Raw genomic sequence first — 20,690 nt, forward strand, 5'->3', positions numbered from 1 at the left:
TGAGGAAGCTGAAACTAGATGACTCAAGGATTTAGTGACGGGCTAGTGATCCTTTCACCTTGAGCTTATTGGTTCAGATCTGACCATGGTTTGCTGTGCTGAACATTATTATCCTCTGAAGATGTTGTTTTGTATTTGATATGAACTTGAGGTGCTGATTTCAGCCCAGTTCCTGTGTGGACAAGTGCCCAAATAAAAAATACACACTTGCTACTAATTGGCACCCAAGTTATCTGTCTTAGTAGAGAGGTTAAGACTAGAATATATTTGAAAAATGAAATATCCTCTGACCCCTAGAGATAGCCAGTGTAGATCAGGCTTAAACTCCTTTCTAAAGCACAAAAATCACCAATATATAAAAATCAAAATATACTAAATAAGAGTTTTCAGCTCTAGTTTCAACAAATTTTCACAGGAAAATTAAGCCACTTGTAGAACAACTTCTACAAGGATAATATAGAAAATCAAAGTAGTACACTGCTGACACACCTGCTTAGCCCAAGCATTGCAAAAACAAGCTGCTGTTTGATCTCCCGCATCCACTTCCACACCCACTGAAAATGTGGTGACAAGCCGGAAGAGGCAACTGGAGATAACAATAAATTAGCAGCATCAAAAACTCTGCCCCCTACCCCCGCACACACAGTGGCAATAACTTAATGATTGTTATTAAAAAGGAAATGTCACAACAGGAAGCATGAAAACAGCATCTGAAAAAATGCACTGGTTGTTGAAAACACTGTCTTTTCATGTTCAGCTAACTGAACATCTCAATACCAGATTTTATTTAAAAATTCCAAGAATAATGGGCAAGCCACTGCCCTCTCCCCAACTCCTGATTCTGGCTTCCAGAGTTTGTCTCCATGTTTTTTGCTATAATATGCCCTGTTTGCTAGGACTTGGATTCTCTCATGGCAGTAATCAAGTCCAGTCTTTTGGCTGCAAGGCATTAGCAGTAGTAGTAGTACATATTTATATTATGGTAGTGCCAAAAGCCCTGGTCAGGATTTGGGGTCCCGTTGTGCTGGGCACTGTATAAACACCGAAAAGAGACAATCCCTGACCTGAAGAGCTTATGGTATAAAGACACAAATCAAAGAAGGATAAGGGATGTGGATACTGCTAGATCTCTTATGCCTGGACCCTGGAACTTGCCAATTAAGACATGGACAGATTGCTAAGGAACCTGCTTGTTTATTCAGCTGCTGTGTTGCTTCTTGCTCCACCACACTCTTCTGATCTACTACTAGGGATCTTGATACATAGAGATGCCTTCTAGTGATTAGGCATGGAACAGGCACAATTACGTTGCCTAAATTACAGTCTTCCCCCCCTTATTGAGTTGTGTCCCCTCCCACCCCCCGCCCCCTGCCAAACATGTCTAACCTAACATTATAAATTGCAGCTGTAGCTAAGGAGGTCCGAGTAGGCTATCTGAGCATTCCTGACAGAGTGAGCAGATTATTCTGCCTCGGTACCATTCGTCAGCCTTACCTATCAACTATTTAAACTACAGATTGAGTCACTTCAGTGATTTCTTTTGGCGCACAGGGGAGCGTCACTCAGGTTCTGGAGTAGACACTTGGATAGATGCTTTGGATAACAATTTGGTTATGGTTCCTCTCTGCTAGGAATCAAAGAAAATGCAGTGTCCTGAACTTCGGAATTTGGATCAGCAAGATCAGGTACAGCCAGTGCTGTGACACTTTGTTTTGGGGGCAAACCCTGAATCTGCTCGATGTGGCAATGCCATACACCTCTACCTCGATATAACGCTGTCCTCGGAAGCCAAAAAATCTTACCGCGTTATAGGTGAAACCGCGTTATATCGAACTTGCTTTGCTCCACCGGAGTGCGCAGCCTCGCCCCCCTGGAGCACTGCTTTACCGTGTTATATCCGAATTCATGTTATATCGGGTTGCGTTATATGGGGTAGAGGTGTATCACAGCAGGTATCAATGCAATGGCATCAGAATAAGGTGCCTTCTAAGCAAGGATAGTGCCAGAAACCCACTTGTGGTCACCTCTGTAATCTTGAGCAAGAGCTCATTGTCCCATCCATAACTCTCTAATTGAAGAGTGTCCAATGTCCTTTGTTTGGTCAGTCTACTTGTTGATTACCTACCTTCGCAGGTCAGGTTTAACAAATCCAGGTGAGATAAGCAATTGTGCCCTAGGAACAAACTTGCAGGCGACTGGTTGTTTATTGCATGTGCAGCATTCCAGTAAGCCAACAAGAAGTTTTCAAGTTTGGCCTGTAATGAACCTGGTTGTTCTGTTACAGCTGTCAATGCTTGTTTCTTGGTTTGAATAAAATGTGCTGCTAAGCCATTTGTTGCGGGATGGTATGGTGCAGATGTAACTTGTTGATGCTGTTACTTTTCATGAAAGCTTGGAAATCCACTGAAACAAATTATGGACAATTGTTGCTTCCAATTTGACCTGGCAGTCCCATGCAAGCAAAAAGACTTTGCAGAACTAGTATGGTACTTGCAGAAATTGTGGATGACTTGCAGAAAACTTCAGGCCACTTGAAATATCCATTCTCTACTCCTAGCAAATTGGTACCCAAGGATGGGCCTGTGAAATCCAGATGAGTTTGTTCCCAGGGAGCAGTTAGCCAGTTCCAAGGACGAAGTGACACCAATCCAGTCATATTTTGCATCTTCTGATAGCCAGAACAGTCCTTCGCTAACTGTTCAATCTGTTTGTCAATACCTAGCCACCAGACATACCCTCTAGCCAATGTCTTCATCTTGACTACACCGAATGCCCAGTGTTCAGCTCCTCTGGGACCCTTGTCTATAGTTTTGTAGGAATGATGGCATGAATTCCCCACATCAGATGACTTTGAGCAACTGTGATTTCATTCCTCTGGTGGAAGAATGGCTTTATACTCTCCACTGATTCTGTCTTCCAGTCTTTTACGGTAGCTTCATATACCTCTGCTAAGGTAATGTCTTTGCTCATTTCTTGTTTCAGTCTCAGCTGAGTAAAAGAAGTATGACAATCTGTACCACACTGAACATTTTAAAAGCTGTAAGTTCTTGTTGCGTGGAGCTTGTATCCAATAGTGCTAGTCGTGATAACTCGTCAGCATTACAATGTTGAGCCGTTCCCTTACATTTAATATCATAGTTATAGGCCCCCCAAAATAAAGCCCACCTCTGAACACTAGCAACAGCCATTTCTGGAATGCCACTTTTTGGGTTAAAATGGACAAGGGTGTATGATCTATCAGAAGCGTAAAGTTTCCTACTATAGAGATAATGTCTAAATTTCTTAACTCCCCAGACCAGACTTAAGACATTGTGGTCTATCTGGGCATTGTTGTGTTCTGCTAGACTCAGGGATCTGGAAGCAAAAGCAATAGGCTGTTCCTGACCATCAGGAGATGGGAGATCACTGCTCCATTTCCATTGGGTGGCACATCACATACCAAGGAGATTGCTAGCTCCAGGTTGTAGTGAGTTAACATTTGCTGCTTTGCCTTCTGGAAAGCCTCTTCACATTGCTTAGTCTGTTTCCAGCATTTCCCTTTCTGAAGCAACTGATTGAGTGGATACAATCCTTTGCCAGATTTGGCAAGAATTTGTTAATTTAATTAATCCGATGAATGAACGAACCTGTGACACATCTTCAGGGTAAAGTGCCCTCGTAACAGCTTCAACTTTCTCTGGTGATTTATGCAGTCCTTCTGCATCTATGACGTGTCCACAGTATGTCACCGCTTCCTTGAAGAACTGTGACGTGGTGAACTAGGCCCAGAGGCCCCCTACTGGAGGCTTCAGGGTCCTACCACACTCTTTCTCAGAGAGGAGCAGAAGAGAACTCCTCCGAGTGGCCTAGAGTGGTTGCAGGGAATCAACCAATGAGGGAGGCTGCAGGGAGCAGCTAATCAGGGCCCAGCAGACTCACCTAAAAGGAGCTGCATGGCCAGAATCAGTCAGTTCCTTGCTGGAGCCAGAGGAGTGCAGAGGGTGCTCCTGGCTGGCCAAAGGGAACTTCAGCATCACAGACAGATCAATGCTGGCAGGGACTGGGGAAGCAAGAGAGAGCTCCTGGCTGGCTGCTGGGACTGAGTAAGGACTGAGCCCAGGGAGGCGTGCAGGAAGGAAGGAAGGGAGGAAGCCTTGAGGGTATGGTTCCATACCAGGGATGGGATTATTTAAAGAGTAAGCCCAGGGAGGACTCCAGAGATACCAACAGAGGGATACTGGGATAGGCCCCTGGTGGACTGTATAACCCGGAAGGGGCCTGTTCTATTTCACATACAGATGCTGTGTGTGACTCGGACGGAGGGCTGAGTCACTGAAAACCTGCCTGAGAAACTACCGACAAGGGTCACCACAATCAGAGAGTGCAGGCACATGCAGTCGACCAGAAGGAGGCACTCATGAGAGGTGGGAGGCCACCCCGTTACAAGAGCTCACATTTATCACAGTTCACTTATAATCCATATTCTTCCAACCTGTTGAAAACTTGTGCCTCATTCTTCAAATGATCCTCATCACTGGATCTGGAGACAATGATTTCATCTAAATATCAGCTACAGCTTGGTATTCCCTGGAATAACTGATCCATTGCCCTCTGCCAACCTGCAGGGGTGGATGCCACTCCAAATACCAGTCAGTTTACTGGAACATGCCTTTTTCAATTTGATGGTGAGGAATTTCCTCGACCCTTCCTCTATTTCTATTTGCAGGAAAGCCTGAGGTAAGTCCAGTTTGCTGAATTTCTTTCCTCTGGCCAGTGATAAGAAAATATCTTCAATGCGAGGTAAGGGGTATTGTTCCATCCAGAGTACAGGATTAATGGTCACACGAATAGTCACCACAAACCCTTACTGCATCATTTATCTTCATGACAGGAACAATGGCAGTTGCCCATTCACTCCACTCAATCTTGGTTAGTATGCCCTTACCTTCTAGACATTCCAGGTCCTTGTGAGCTGCATCTCTGATGGCAAGTGGTACTTGATGAGCCTTGAAGAGCTGAGGTTTTGCCTCTTCAGGTGTCCAATGCCCTTCTGAAACACTGGCACAGCTCAAATAAAAATCTCTTCCAGCTGCCGTTGTGAGCTAGCCCTCTGATGGACTTGAAGAGCCTTGATCAATTGCCAAACCAAGTGAATACTGTTCAGCCACCTTCATCCAAACAATGCTGGTTTTTCCAATTTTATGACATAGAGGTCCAAGTTGTGGCACTGACTATTGTACTGTACATTTACCATGTGTACTTCCAACAGGGTGATTTTCTCTCCTGTGTACATATTTAACATAATGTCAGGCCATTCCAACTTGCTCTTACTAAAGGTTTCCAGGGATTCTTTTTGTGGAATCACAGACTCAGCTGAACCCATGTCCAGCTTCATCATAAGGGGTTTACCATTCACCGTAGTTGTCTCCCAGATTCACACTTCAAGGCATGCATTGCTTAACTTGGCTAAGTCATCCTCACTGTTATCAGCTTCTGCTTTCAAACGTGCATCTTATGGTGTGTTTCTAGTCTCTTCTTCTTGTCATTTGGTGTTTTTGTTCTTTGTGGAGGACCTGCAGATGTTTGAATGGGCCCCTTTTTGCCACGGTGCCGATGGCCTCATGCCAGAAACAGCAGTCAGTTGCACTGTATCCACCGTTGCCACAGTGATAGCAATTTCCCTGTGACTTTGTCTTGTCTTTTCACCTTGGAATATAATGAAATATGTGTGTAGAGTGTCTACTCTTACCTATTGATTGAAACTAATTTTGACTCTCTGTCAGCAACCTCTATAGAAGTAGCTATCTCCATAGTTCTCTTGCACGTGAAAGTGGTTGTTTTTAGAAGATGCTTCAGGGTTGCTTCATCTCTGATACCACATGCCAATTGATCCCTCACAGCAACTTGCAGGGTATTTCCAAAACTGCGGTGTTCTGCTAATCTTTGTAGTGTAGCTCAATGCATCATGATGTTTTCATCTTCCTGCTGGCTGTGCTTATGGAATCTAAAGTGCTCAGCTATCTCCCAGAGTTTTTCTGCAAAATAGTCTTGTAATATTGTCCCTAACTCATCAAAAGTCTTGCTGCATGACTTGTCTGGAGACGTCAGACTGCCACGTAGACGGTATGTCTTGTCATCCATAGAGTTCAGCAATGCAGGCATTTTCTTCTCTTGTAGAGTGTCTAGGAACACAAAATACTGTTCCAACCATTCTATCTACATAGGCCAGTCTTCTACTGTACTGTCAAATGTGTCCATATGTTAATTTTGGTACCCCATGACATTGCAGCCCGTGAAACTGTGTTTTCATTATCAGTTGTTACACCAATGTTGCCTCTTTAAATCTTCACAGTGCTGCTGAAGCCACCTTACTCGCCTTGTTTAGCTATAGGGATATTGCATGCTCCCTTCTTTCCCTCAGTAAGGCTTGCTGCAGGGGAACCATATACTGCACCACACCCATGTCAGCCCCTCTCCCCACATGGCCACACTCACTTACAGGCTCCTGGTACTGACGGACAGTTAAAACAGCCAGTTATGGATAGCAAATACTTAATCACAGCAATAATTTGCAAGCAGTGCATATGCTGAAATGCATTTGCTTTAGCCATTCATTGAAGAGTTTTAAATGATGAACAGTTTTGTAGAAATCGACAGGGGTGTTGTTCTTAGCACCCAGATATCTAGTTGAATTCAGCAGGTGCTCAGGTACTTCTGGAAATCAAGCCCTTAAAGACTCTTTATGACTAATTCAGATTCTCATAACAAAAAAAGGGGCTACATTTGTTCAATTAACTGTTCCCTGAGAACCAGCTTAAACAGAAACCCTACATAACTTCTGACTTTTATTTGGTCTGTTATATTTCTTTAAGTTTTTGCTATGTGAAAACCCCAACTGTGTTTGATGAGAAGAGACATTTCTCTGACTACAGATGTGTCCCCTTTAATAGAGCATCATTATATTTGCTTGAGAATAATGTCAGCACATCATTCCTGCTACAATGAAAAACAAAATCTTGTACAGTGTAGTGTTACTGTACAAACACCACTTGCTAAAAAAAAATTGCTGCAAAAGTAGGAAGGTGGAATGTCAAACTCAATGTTCCATTATGATACTTACCATGAGATATATGAACAATGCTCAACCTTGAAAACCATAATTCTTTATATGCAATGACAATCCAGAGATGTACTTTCATAGATGCTTGGCTGTAGTTTCATTATCTGATGCCCCATTCTCTGGAAGAGCATTCTGTTGTATCATGTTTTCAAGCTTTCTCAGCTTCAAATGCAAATATGTGTGATATAAACTATCATCTCTTTGACTCCAGTAGACACCGTTAGATTCAGTCGGACTGCTTTAGTTTTTACACCCACTCTCTTGATCTTTAAGGAAGTCTATATTAGTGTAACTTACATACTGAGGAGCCAGAAAAAGGTGCCAGTAGCACTCATTGACTTGAACTTACATCTTATACCTTCCAGATCTTCAGTGTGCAAAGTACACAATAACATAGACTCCCATACATACTGGTAGAGTTGATGTAACTAAGAATATGGGAATCCGACTGAGTCCAAAAGAGTCACCTCAAAATCCTCACCCTGCTTTACTCAGTCCCTTACTCTCTCTTTTTATCCTCAAACTATCTATGATCATGGGACAGTGACTATCAGGAAAGAACCCTTCTATTAATGCAAACAGATTCTGAAGGCAATTTATTAACCTGTAGTAAATGCATCATACAGTAAACAAAGGTGCTGTGTACCATAGATTACAAGGACTTACCTCTTCCTCCCATATTTCATACATACTTTTGGTCTTATAGCGTACTTGGAATAATTCAAAATCCCAAAGCTGAAACACTGAAACAAATAGGCTAATGAGATGTCTTGTTATCCTGTTGGTCCTACCATCAGTAGCCTTAAAGTGACTGGCAAATGTTCAGTAACTTAAAATCCCTAATACATTTCACTCATTTCCACTTTTCTCATTCTTCTCTTAATGGGTTGCAGAAATGTAACCTAAGATAAGATATGCCTTTAACTTGTGCAGCATGGTGACCCTTCTGATTTTGGTTATTGTCTGAATACAAACACTTTTCTCCATTCAAAAGATAAGAAAGGAAATGCATTTAGATGATACTTTAACTCCCAATATGTTGTACATTGCAGGAAGCTTAAAAACCTTCTTGTGTCTCAGAGAATGAATCATATGTGTTGCAGTGTTACCTCTTGTAGAGCTTAAGGACTCATGTACCACAAAGTTGTGATGACAAAAGTTATCTAACTATGTTATGGCCACTGAACCGTTTGCAGAATGGGCCAGCAAAGTATTCATATGGACATAATATAATAATATATGGAGATATACCTATCTCATAGAACTGGAAGGGACCCTGAAGGGTCATTGAGTCCAGCCCCCTGCCTTCACTAGCAGGACCAAGTACTGATTTTGCCCCAGATCCTTAAGTGGCCCCCTCAAGGATTGAACTCACAACCCTGGGTTTAGCAGGCCAATGCTCAAACAACTGAACTATCCCTCTCACCATCTGATTCACGCCTGAGGATCGTGAAATTGAAGACCAGCTATAGAATGTGCACATTTGTGGATAATCATCTTGCTATACTACCCATAGTTCAACAACATTTCACCATCTTCCTGCTAAAAAATCTGCATCACTCTGAGTGGATGATTTTATCTGAGACATCGTTGATACCAGACACCTCAGAGGCAATGCAAAGGATTGACAAGAAGCTTACCTGAAGAAAACTTACAGTGCTGGAGGTTTGGGACTGAAATGATGAAGCTGGAAAGTGTAATGTATTGTATTTTGTGCCTTTATATACTGGCTGGCAGTATTTGTTGGTGCTATTTTGCACTCTAATAATTATAAGTTACTTTTAACTCCACAGATAGCAAAGGTAAGTTAAAGCTGCAGTGGAAATCTAAGGAGATGGAGCTGGAAATCCAAGGATCTGCCAAAGGAGACAACAAATGAAGTCAGCAAGAAAATGCAGGCCTTGCCAAGGAAGCACAACATGACTAAAGCATTTCCAAGCTACTCTGGAATGCTATTGGTAAGGAGATAATATAATTCACTGTACAGTGGCCATGCAATGGATTTTATTCTTGCTGGTGTGCATGGCACATCATATTTCTTAGCCAAGCAAGATGGAGAAAGTGTGTTATCAGAATGGGGGAGCTGATGGATAGGGTTGTTTTGTATCATTGTTGCTTTTATCTTTCGGCACACATTAACGTCCTTGACACGTTACCTTTCAGACAAAGTTCCTAAGTGTGGTGTTTCCCTGCATCCAGGCAGATCCACCTCAGGGCATGGAAGAGACTGAAGTCACGCATGTAGTAGATATTTATTCAGTGACACCCAGAGAGCTCTTGGTGGGTGATGAAATAGTTCCTGAGGATTACCAGGATAGGATGAGATACGGGAACTGTCACCATGTATCACTATGTATCTTTGAGAATGAACTGAAGGCCTGCAAGAGGAGGGCTTTATCAGTGCGACATAGACTCCTTCATCCCCTTCTGTGCAGTCTTTGGCACAGAGCAGACCTGATGGGTTCCTGGATGGTGTGCAGAATGCTATGGCTGGGTAGGCTAAGAGGCTACACATGGACCCAGGCATCACATGAGAAGAAAAAGAGCCTACTAGCACTCTTTTTCTATAGACGCTATGAGATAGCCGCTACTTGAGCAATAAATATGTTGCTGCTAGTAGACCAATTTTCCACAGCTGGGGAATGGTGCTCCCTAAGGTACCGATCATCTCTAGCAATTGGGAACAGGAGTTTCACATCCAAGAGCAAAGACATTTTGACTGCTGCTGTTCACTTCTAGCCATGAGAGCTCGTCTGACCACTGAGCTTGGTTGTTTGAAGCTTGGAAGACTAGCGCAGAGCAAGAGTCCTTTTCTGCACAACCTGTTGCAAACCATGATGATTTCACCATCTGACAACTATTGAGCTCCTTGTGAACTCCAGGAAGAATATACAGCATTGAGCTCCACTCTACAAATAATTGTTATTTCTCTTTTTAAACATTTCTGTTAATTAATAAAGCTGCTTTATGTTCAGTTACACTGTATTGTCTTTTCAATATTGATTTGGGGTTTTCATTCGGTTCTATTAGCGGCCATCTCTCCTCCCTGAAACCGACTTAGCAATTCTCACTACTTTAAGTGTAAGTTTTTCACGCATATTCTCCTGGTGGTTTGGGATGTTAAATGGTTTTTATGTGCATATGGTTTTGTTTTTCAGAACAGCTTTTCCATTGATTAAAAGATCAAAACTGTATACGTTTTTCAAGTGCAACGTGGCACACTAATAAAGCCAGGCGATAAATGCTTTTGGGCCCTGCTACTGAAAAAATCTCAGCATTTCCCTTCTTTAATACTTCACAACCAGTTTTCAAAATGAGCAGCAGCATTAGCTTGGCAGCAGCCTTTGGTTTACATCAGAAACAGCCCAATGAAGCCTGTCTTTGCCTTTACTCAGCTGTTTCTGAACAGAGACAAAGGCAGATGTTAAACCATTCATTTTGCCACAATTTGCCATCTGCCTTTGGCTGTGCTGGGGAAGCAGCCAAACAAGGTGGCATGCCTGTTTCTGACTGAAGATTAATGCTTGTTGGAGAAGAACTAATAATAAAAATCCAACACATGATGCATTTTAGAACATAATAGTCACTTTTAAATAAATTTCAAACCCCAATAAATGTAACAGTGGCAATAAGAAAAGATCCGTTGTTGGGAAATAAACAACTATTATTATACATTTAAACAAAAACACAATTCTGTAGCTGAAGTGCAAATCTGTGCACAATTAGCCGCCCCATCCTACAAGGGTGGAAGCAGCAGCTCTTTGGTGTCCTCTCTTTGTGTTAGCAAAAGGATTGCAAAAACTTATACACAATAGCCTAAAGATGCTAAAGGTAGCATAGCCTGGAGGAATGAGCATAAGGATTCATCCTGGCTCTGCCACTGATTCACTCTGTGGCCTGAGGTAAGTCTCTTTGTTTCCCATCTGTAAAGAATCATAGAATCGTAGGACTGGAAGGGACCTCAATGGGTCATCTAGTCCAGTCCCCTACACTCATAAAATGGGGATAATAATGCTCACTTATTTTGCAATGGAGACAAAATAATTAATGTTTATGATAAAACTCAAATACTGTAGTGATTTAAAAAAAAGCCACGAGAAAGTGAATAATTCTGTATTAATTGCAGGCTTTAGAAGGTATGCAGTAAATAGATTAGGACCACTAATTGAATGACTGGGATAAAAACACTGAATGTCTGACTAATTCCCTGAGCACTATCCATCCTGCGTACTGAGTGAGGCAGGAATCCTGTGGGAAAAGTAGTCTGGAATCATGTAGTTAAAGACTGTATCATAATGCCTACACCTCAACATGCTTGTGTGCCTAAACTTTTAGGGTAGCTCAGTACTATGTATCCTTTCCCCACTCTGTCTCTGGCTGTGTGTGTACAGTGCACAGAGTACAGTAGGGTGTGACACACACTCACACATATCGATATCTTTCTGCTTCTGACCTCAAAAAGTGTCGTCCTAAGCACTGTCAGTCTATAAATGTCCAGCTGCAATCTAAGAAATGCATTTTAAATGTGGGTGCAAACATATCTATTAGTGATAAACCAGAGCAGCATTTTTTGCCTTACAGAGATTCAAACCTTCCTGGTTAAAGTTATAGGCCCAATAGTAACATCTCAAGGCCATGTCCTTTACTGACATGGTGAGGTGATGAGATCCTTATGCAAAGTTTCTGCTGATGAAGTGAAGAAGCGTTCTTCTTCCCATTTGTTAACACTTGCTGAAAATGAAAGAATATATTGTATAGCCCATAAACCTTCCAGGACATGTGAGCAGGCTGACATGCTGTGCTCTATGCTATCTTAATTATGATGAAAGTCAGACCCTTTAAAATAGGTTGTGGTCTACTAATTATTCAAATTAATCCCCACTGGTTAATGAAATATCATCCTCTCAGAGACTGTAGCATAGGTGCAGCCCAAATGAGGGTGCCTGAAATAGTGTGGTCTGGAGAAAGATGCACTGCTGGGGCAGATCTAAGTCCAAAGTCTCACTCTGCCAATCATTTGCTGTTTGATCTTGGGCAAGTCTCTTCACTTCTCCATCTCAGTTTCCCCATCTGGTTATTTAACTATCTGCCTTACAGGGAGGGATGTAGTAAATTAGATAATATCTGTATAATGATTTGAGCGTGTAAAATGTACCCTGGTGTCATTATATAGTTCAAATTGGTGGGTTGAATACTCCACCTGGCCATCCCACAGAAAAGCTAGTTCAGTGTGGAACTTTCGCATTCTCTTCTGTCTTCATTTTGAGAACTACAATTTTCCTCTTAATCCCTCTGCTCTTCCCACCCCATGCTTCCAACCCCTGATTTCTTCCCAGAATGTTTAGTCTAAGAAAGGAGGCATGTCAGCATCACCCTGTATAGAACTGAATGCCACTGAGTCATATGTCAAAGCACATTCGATGGAGGCCTGTCATTCTTCTCTGTTGAAACTCACATGTTGTATCCCCTTTAATTTTCAATAGACCCAAGGTCTTCCCCTTGTCTTGCTGTCCCAGATAATATTTCTGTGATCTGGCCACCAAGCCACTGGTATTCTTACTAAGCAATTTTTAAAGCTATTTTTACAGCGAATTGTGTTAAAACTTATACTACACTTATACCACATAAAAGTTAATGACACAGAGCTCCTTTGTAAAGCACTTTGAAATCTACAGATGAGACATGCTATATAAGCACTAGGGTGGTATTAGTATTATTTTCCATTGATGTATTAAAAATAGCTATTGAAGTCAGTGGGATTTGCACCTGTTTATGCTGAAGGTAACTTTGGCCATTCACTATCTTGAAAAACTTTTTTTTTTAAATGAGCCTCACCTGAGGTGTATTTATGTGCTATAATATTTGTGAAAAGATCCTGCTGCCTTTCATTCAGTATTCGTCTGTCATCTTATCGGTATTTCAGTTTTACAGGCATGTTAATATTTCAGGGGATTGCTTTCTGCTCTAAGCTCAGGTTTCAAATGCAAGAGGGGTCCACTCAGTCCTTCTACCTTCTGAGGTATCTGACTAGAGTTCAGTGCAGGTTACTGTGTGTGGTTCTTTCAGATGAGACCTCAGAAATTGAGACCCAGTCTTTTCTTATGCACCTTAAAGACTCTGAAGTGATGGGTAAATAACCCTTATAGTAACTTATACTCTTTACACCAAAGGCTTTTAAAGTACTAAGTACTAAAACTAAGTAGCTATGGGATAAGAGGCAAGGTCCTTTCATGGAGCAGTAACTGGTTGAAAGATAGGAAACACCCTGGTGTACACTAGGGTGGGGGGATCGATCTAAGTTACACAACTTCAGCTACGTGAATAACGTAGCTGAAGTCGATGTACTTAGATCGACTTACCGTGGTGTCTTCTCCGCGGTGAGTCGACTGCTGCCACTCCCCCATCGACTCCGCCTGCGCCTCTCGTGGCGGTGGAGTACAGGAGTCGACGGGAGAGCACTCGAGGGTCAATTTATCGTGTCTAGACTAGATGCGATAAATCAACCTCCGCTGGATCGATCGCTGGTAGTGTAGACATACCCAAAGGATAGGAATTAATGGTAAGTTTTCACAATGGAGAGGTGAACTGAGGGGTCCACCAAGAATCTGTACTGGGACCTCTGTTGTTCAACATATTAATTAATAATCTGGAAAAGGGGTGAACAGTGATGTGGCAAAGTTTGCAGGCAATATAAAATTATTCAAGATAATTACATCCAAAGCTGACTGCAAAGTGTTACGGAAGGATCTCACAAAACTGGGTGATGGGGTAACAAAATGATAAAATTCACCGCTGATAAGTGAAAAGTAATGCACACTGAAAAAAAATAATCCCAACTATATGTATACAATGATTGGTTCTAAATTAGCTGTAACCACCCAAGAAAGAGATCTTGGAGTCACCAGGGATAATTCTCTGAACACTTCTACGCAGTGTTCAGCAGCAGTCAAACAGGCTAAAAGTGTGTTAAGAACTATTAGGAAAGGGGGAAAAAAAGACAAAATATCATAGTGCCACTATATAAATCAATGGTGTGCCCACACTTTGAATATTGTGTCCAGTTCTGGTCAACCCATCTCAAAAAGGATACAGTAGAACTGGAAAAGGTTCAGAGAAGAGAAACAAAGATGATTAGGGAAATGGAATGACTTCCATATGAGGAGAGACTAAAAAATTAGCGCTGTTCAGCTTAGAAGAGAGACGATTAAAAGGGGATATGATAGAGATCTATAAAATCATGAATGATGAGGAAAAAGTGAATAGAAAAGTGTTATTTACCCTTTCACACAATTCAAAAACCAGGAATAACCTGACCAAATTGATAGGAAGCAGGTTTAATACAAACAAGAGGAAGTACTTTTTTACACAACACACAACTGACCTATGGAACTCATTGCCATGGGATGTTGTGATGGCCATAAGTACACCGGGGCTCAAAAAAGAACTGGATAAATTCATGGAGGATAGGTCCATCAATGACTATTAGCCAAGATGGTCAGGGACACAACCCCATGCTCGTGGCAACCCTAAAGCTCTGACTCCCAGAAGCTGGGAGTGGAAGACAGGAATGGATCACTCCCTAATTGCCCTCTTCTGTACACTGCCCCAGAAGTTCTGGCACAGGCCCACTGTTGGAGACAGGATACTAGGCAAGATGGAACATGGTCTGACTCAGTATGGCAGCTCTTTCTGTTCTCTTCATCCCCTCCATGTTTGGCTCCCTGTGTCATTTTTATAAATGCAAGGTTTTGCCCATTTTATTAGTCAAAATATCAGTGCCCCCACCCAATTTGTGTGTTGTGCTGCTTAGTCGTCAGCCAGAATTTGCCTGCTTTTTGCTGATCACTGAAGCTGTGTGTGTGTGTGAGAGAGAATTCTCACTGAAATCAACAGGAGTCAAGGGTGCTCAGCACTTTTCAGGCGTAAGCCTATCATTTATTGAGCAATTTGGGATGAAAAGTGAACTCGTGGGGGAAAAAGGACAGTCTTTACCTGATATAAAATGCATATATATAAAACAAGTAATAATATATAATAAATATTTGTGTTATGTGTAGATTTTCACCTATTGTTTTGTTTCTTGTAGATTATTGGAACAATTCCACTGATGCCTAATCCAGTCCCATCCAATCAGGCAGCAGGAGGAGCTCAGGGCCTTCAAGTGCAGCCAATTACCCCACAGTTATTGACCAATGCCCAGGGTCAGATCATTGCTACAGTCATTGGAAACCAGATACTACCAGTGATCAACACCCAGGGAATAACACTATCACCACTCAAACCAGGCCAACAGGTAAATTATCTATAGCTTCAGTGATTTCAAAAACAGCCGCAACAGAAATAACCATCTGCTCCTTACTCACTTTCATAGCCTTTTTTCAGAGTTCCCTGTTTCATTACCATTCTGTCTCGCGGAATGAAAGGTATATTTTAATTATATTCAGACTCATTCAGGCAGGGGGGAAAATTCAAAGAAGTAGTTTCGCTTTTCTCTCTTATGAGCAAAGTACTTCAACCAGTAATGTGTTATTCTGAAAGGAAAAATTGTTGTCTAAAGCTGAATGGAGTGACTTATATTGCAGGCACTTCCATAATAGTTCATTTCAAAAATATAGCAAGTTTCATTTTCCTTTAAAAAGAAAACCAGGCTATTCACTAACTTCCTCAGTTAAAATGTATATACGAGTGTATGCACACAAAAAACCAAGGGAAAGGTTGCAGTGAAAAAATGTCATTCAGTATAATGTACCATGCAATCCACAAATTTCAGGATGGATGTAGCAACCTCGTATAGTCCAGAAAAGGTTCTATAGTTCATTAAATCCTTCATGATTGTCTAATGCTCTAAAGGCAAGATTAATTAGTTCTTGCCATGTTTGTAAAGAATAAAATGCTGTCTGATCCAAAATCTTTTCATCTGAAAAAGGAAAAGCCAAGTCTAGAACAGATCAGTGCAATGATATCAAGCTGTGATTGCCAAGAGAAGTCATATTATGAAAGAGTTAGTCATTTCAATGGTCAAGTTATTGTGGTGGTGGTGGTGGTGGTGTTATTGAACCTTTGTTTATTTTTAGACACTAGTAAGTCTATCCCATACCCCCATCCCTAGGGGGTAATTCCTATCCTCTAGGATAGAGTGAACTATAAATTAATCTCAATTGTGCCTTGTTTAGCTTGAGATTTAAAGAGCTAATGAATTTCTAAGATGGCTCTTTTCTTACGCCTCATACCTTTATATGGCTGCACCTTCTTTTGCCAGCCTACTCTTTTGGTCATTTAGGAAGGAATTTTCAAAAGTGCTCAGCATTGGCCCAACTCTACTCCCATTGCAGTCACTAGTAAAACTCCCATTGACTTCAGTGGGAGCAGAGTTAGGCCAATGTTGAGTGTTTTTGAAAATGCCACCCTTAAATGTTTAATATCAGAGGAATGTAAAGTGCCCAGGCCATATATTCCCCTGCAGTGGAAAATCTGCATATGGGTTAGGAAATGCAGCAGGTTTCATCCCTCGGTTTCCTTCTGATTGTCCCACTGAGAGGGCAGGGCTTTTCCTCCCTCCCGGAGAAGGCAGGGGTGCGACTCACAAAAACTGTTGCTCTCCTGAGATCCCCTGGGAGATCCATGGATCTTAGGACAACCATGGATCACAGAGGCCTGTTAGCAGAGGTCTAAAAAGCATCACAACTCTCTGCCAAGCCAGGTTCCTATGGAATCCTGGCTGGCTGCTGCAGAGGGGGACCCCATTCAAGCTAGAGCTGCTTGTGGTACTAGACCCCCCAAAGTGGGCGAGAAGGGGGTGGATGGCAGTGGAGCCAGGGCCTCATCCCCTCCTCTGCAATGCTGATGGAGTCAGCCTCATATGGAGAGAAGCATAGTGCCTCTATGAACTGTTGCTAGATGGTGCAACTAGTTGCAATGGGACAGTCCAAAGGCTGAAGAGCCGCTATTTGGTCTTACCATATCGTATGTCAGTGGTTCATCCCGCCCAAGTGCCTTGGTGTGGGCACCATAAATGCACAAGGACAAATCATCAGCTAGTGTACATTGTCACCGCTTCACTGAAGGCAATGGAGCTATGACAGTTTCCACCAGTTGAGGAACTGCAACATATTGTACAATATAAATAAAAAGAGTTACTATATATTGCCCACCAATAAATGAAGGAGACACAGATATATGTTAAATAATGTATTTGCTTCAAGTTCTATTGAGTAGGAAGGTGAATCTTTAAAAGCAAGCAAATGAGTCCTTGGAGGGATTTTATTTTCAAAGGCGAAATAACAAATATTTTTTCAAGTAACGGTTTTTCAAAAGATCAGCAGCTCCGGGTCCAATCCCACTGACCTTATTCAGTCAAACTCCAGGATTTCAATGGATTGCCCCGAGTAGTTCAGCACCAAAAAAAATCTCTTTCTTAAATCTATGGTAAGCTGATGTCGAATGTCCTCCTCAGTGTGGATATAAAAAAACCTAATACAAAATTACCGGTATATTAAAAATACTATAAAATCGCTATTTTGATCGGAGCTACAGAAAAATAGTTCTGTGTGTTTGTGCTCCCTCTACTGGCTCTTCAAGCTTTTACCTAAAGCCCCCAACAAAAGTCAGTGGCATTTTTGGCATTGATTTCAACTGGAGCAGAGCTAAGGCCTAAGAACCTAGTCCTACAAGTTGATAGTGCTGATGCTCAGATAAAGAATCAAATGAGATGTAACAATACTGGCTGTTTGAAAAGTAAACAGGATTGCACAAGGTATAAATCAGTACTGAAGTTAGCCTGTTATCTGCCAGACATGAACCCATCACAATTTTTGGCTGTAGATATGAACCTTCCCTCAAGCCAGGGGTGTTTCAGTCCAACATTTTGTTTCAACTCATCTCTACTCCTCTGCTATAAAGGCTAATTTTCAGAAGAGCTGAGCACTCACAACTCCATATAAATTCAGTGGGAGCTACAGGTACTCAGGATCTTTGAAAATCAGACCCATACTCTATCTGGTAGATAATTTTCAAATTTCTTTAAGTATATTGGGGAGAAAAACTGCAAACCATTTTTTTTAAGTTTTGAGAGTGTAAAAATAAATCAGTGAAGTAAAAAATGATGTATTAGACTAGGGTTACAGCCAATCTCAATTCATCATGCAACTTTCCATCCTTTTGGAAACACGGCAGTTAAGGAAACGCTGCAAGTTGTGGCAGATATTCTTCTGCAGTAGGATCTGACAGTTCATTCAATGGCTGTCCCAGTCAGTCATCACAGTGGCTCTGAGGTTTCCTCTGAATCTTTCAGCAGACCCATGAATGGTTACATAAACTGTTAGCCTTCTGGATTTTCTCTAGATACACATGAGTCCATTATAAAGTACAGTCAAGCAAAAAAGACTGCTGTAGCTCAGAGCAGCCTCTAGTCCTCAGTGACTGTATTTAATTTAAATATTTTTCTATTATATATTTCTATTATATATTTTCCCATTGTGAGATAAAAATATATGCAATCCTGTTCAACATATTCATAAATAATCTGGAAAAAGGGGTAAACAGGGAGGTGGCTAAGTTTGCAGATGATACAAAACTACTCAACGTAGTTAAGCCAAAGCTGAGTGCAAGGAGTTACAAAGGGATCGCACAAAACTGGGTAACTGGGCAACAAAATGGCAGATGAAATTCAATGTTTGTAAATAGAAAGTAATGCACTTTGGAAAATATAATCCAAACTGTACATACAAAATGATGGGGTCACAAAATTAACTGTTACCACTCGAGAAAGATCTTGTGGATAGTTCTCCAAAAACATCTGCTCAATGTGCAGCAGCAGTCAGAAAAGCTAACAGAATGTGAGGAACCATTAGGAAAGGGATAGATAATAAAATAGGAACCATCATAGTGTCACTTTATAAAACCATGGTATTCTCGCACCTTGATGTATTTTGAGCTGAATATATTTCTGCTCATATTTAGGCACCTGCCTGATTTTTCAGATTGCAGGGCACGCAGCAGTTCCTTTTAGAGTCAATACTGCAAAACTTATTTGTGACTATTCAAATTCAAAAGGGAAATTTGATTCGACCATATTCACATCTTGTGCTGCGCAAATAATGAAAACAGTGACTGGCTAAATCGTTTGTTCATAAATCTTTGTATCCTTTGTCAAGGATGTACCTTGTTAGCTTCTTTCTGTGTTTTTTAAATTAATTGTCTAGTATTTGCGGGTGGTGTCCAGAATGACAGGAGGACAGGGTTAGAATTCAAAACAACCTTGACAAATAGGACAATTGGTCTGAAATCAACGAAATGAAATTCAATAAAGACAAGTGCAAAGTACTTCACTTAGGAAGGAAAATTCAAATGCACAATTACAACACGGGGAATAACTGGCTAGACATAGTATTGCTGAAAAGAATCTGAAGGTTTTACTGGATCACAAATTGAATGTGAGCCAACAATGTGATGTAGGTGTGAAAAAGGCTAATATCATCCTGGAGTATATTAACAGGAGTATCATATGTTAGATATGGGAGGTACTTGTCCTTCTCTGACCTCTGCTGGAATACTGTGTACAGTTCTGGGCACCCACTTTAGCAAAGATGGGGACAAATTGGAGAGAGTCCAGAGGAACAAAAAATGATAAATGGTTTAGAAAACCTGACCTGTGAGGAAAAAACTGGGCATGTTTAGTCTTGAGACAAGAAGACTGAGGGGAGACCTGATAGTCTTCAATATATGAAGGGCTGTTATAAAGAGGACAGTGATAATTTGTACTCCATGTCCACTTGAAGTAGGACAAGTAGTAATGGGCTTAATCCACAGCAAGGAAGATTTAGCTTAGATATTGGGAAAACTTTCTAACTATAAGAATAGGTAAGCACTGGAATAGGCTCCCAAGGGAGGTTGTGGAACCTCTTTCCTTGGAGGTTTTTAAGAACAAGTTAAACAAACACTCCTCAAGGATGGTCTAGGTATTCTTGGTCCTACCTCAGTGCAGGGGATGGATTTGATGATCTCTCAAGGTCTCTTCCAGCCCTACATTTCTATGATTCTATTCTATGATTCTATTCATATGTTCATGCATTATTCACCCAATTCTAGATTATATCCCAAATGAATGTGGGTCCAAATTATTCTGTTGTATTTTAAAATTCAGTCATACAACTTTCACATAAGAGCCACCAGACTTGCCAAAACCAATCTATAGTCACTTTTAATTAAAACCCTCCAGGGGCGGCCACAGAAACAAAGGAATTGCCATAGCATAATGGGCCAGTGGCCCATTTAGTCCAGTATCCTGTCTCTGACAGTGGTCAGCACCAGCGGAAGATGCAAGAAACCTTACAATGAATAAGTATGAAATCTAGTACTCTTAGTAAAAAGAAGAACAGGAGTACTTGTGGCACCTTAGAGACTAACAAATTTATTAGAGCATAAGCTTTCGTGGACTACAGCCCACTTCTTCGGATGCATATAGAATGGAACATATGCATCCGAAGAAGTGGGCTGTAGTCCATGAAAGCTTATGCTCTAATAAATTTGTTAGTCTCTAAGGTGCCACAAGTACTCCTGTTCTTCTTTTTGCGGATACAGACTAACACGGCTG

General features: G+C 41.3%; 1 protein-coding gene across 1 annotated transcript in view; it reads left to right on the forward strand.

Annotated features, from left to right (window-relative positions):
• Nucleotides 1-20,690, forward strand: part of POU6F2 (POU class 6 homeobox 2) — a 313,115-nt gene that overhangs the window by 269,114 nt on the left and 23,311 nt on the right. The window contains exon 6 of the mRNA XM_034761232.1: nt 15,186-15,392. Within this exon, the coding sequence (XP_034617123.1) occupies nt 15,186-15,392 (207 nt within the window). The remainder of the gene's footprint in view (nt 1-15,185; nt 15,393-20,690) is intronic.

The sequence above is a fragment of the Trachemys scripta genome, chromosome 2 (assembly GCF_013100865.1).
Source record: "Trachemys scripta elegans isolate TJP31775 chromosome 2, CAS_Tse_1.0, whole genome shotgun sequence".
NCBI lineage: Eukaryota > Metazoa > Chordata > Testudines > Emydidae > Trachemys > Trachemys scripta.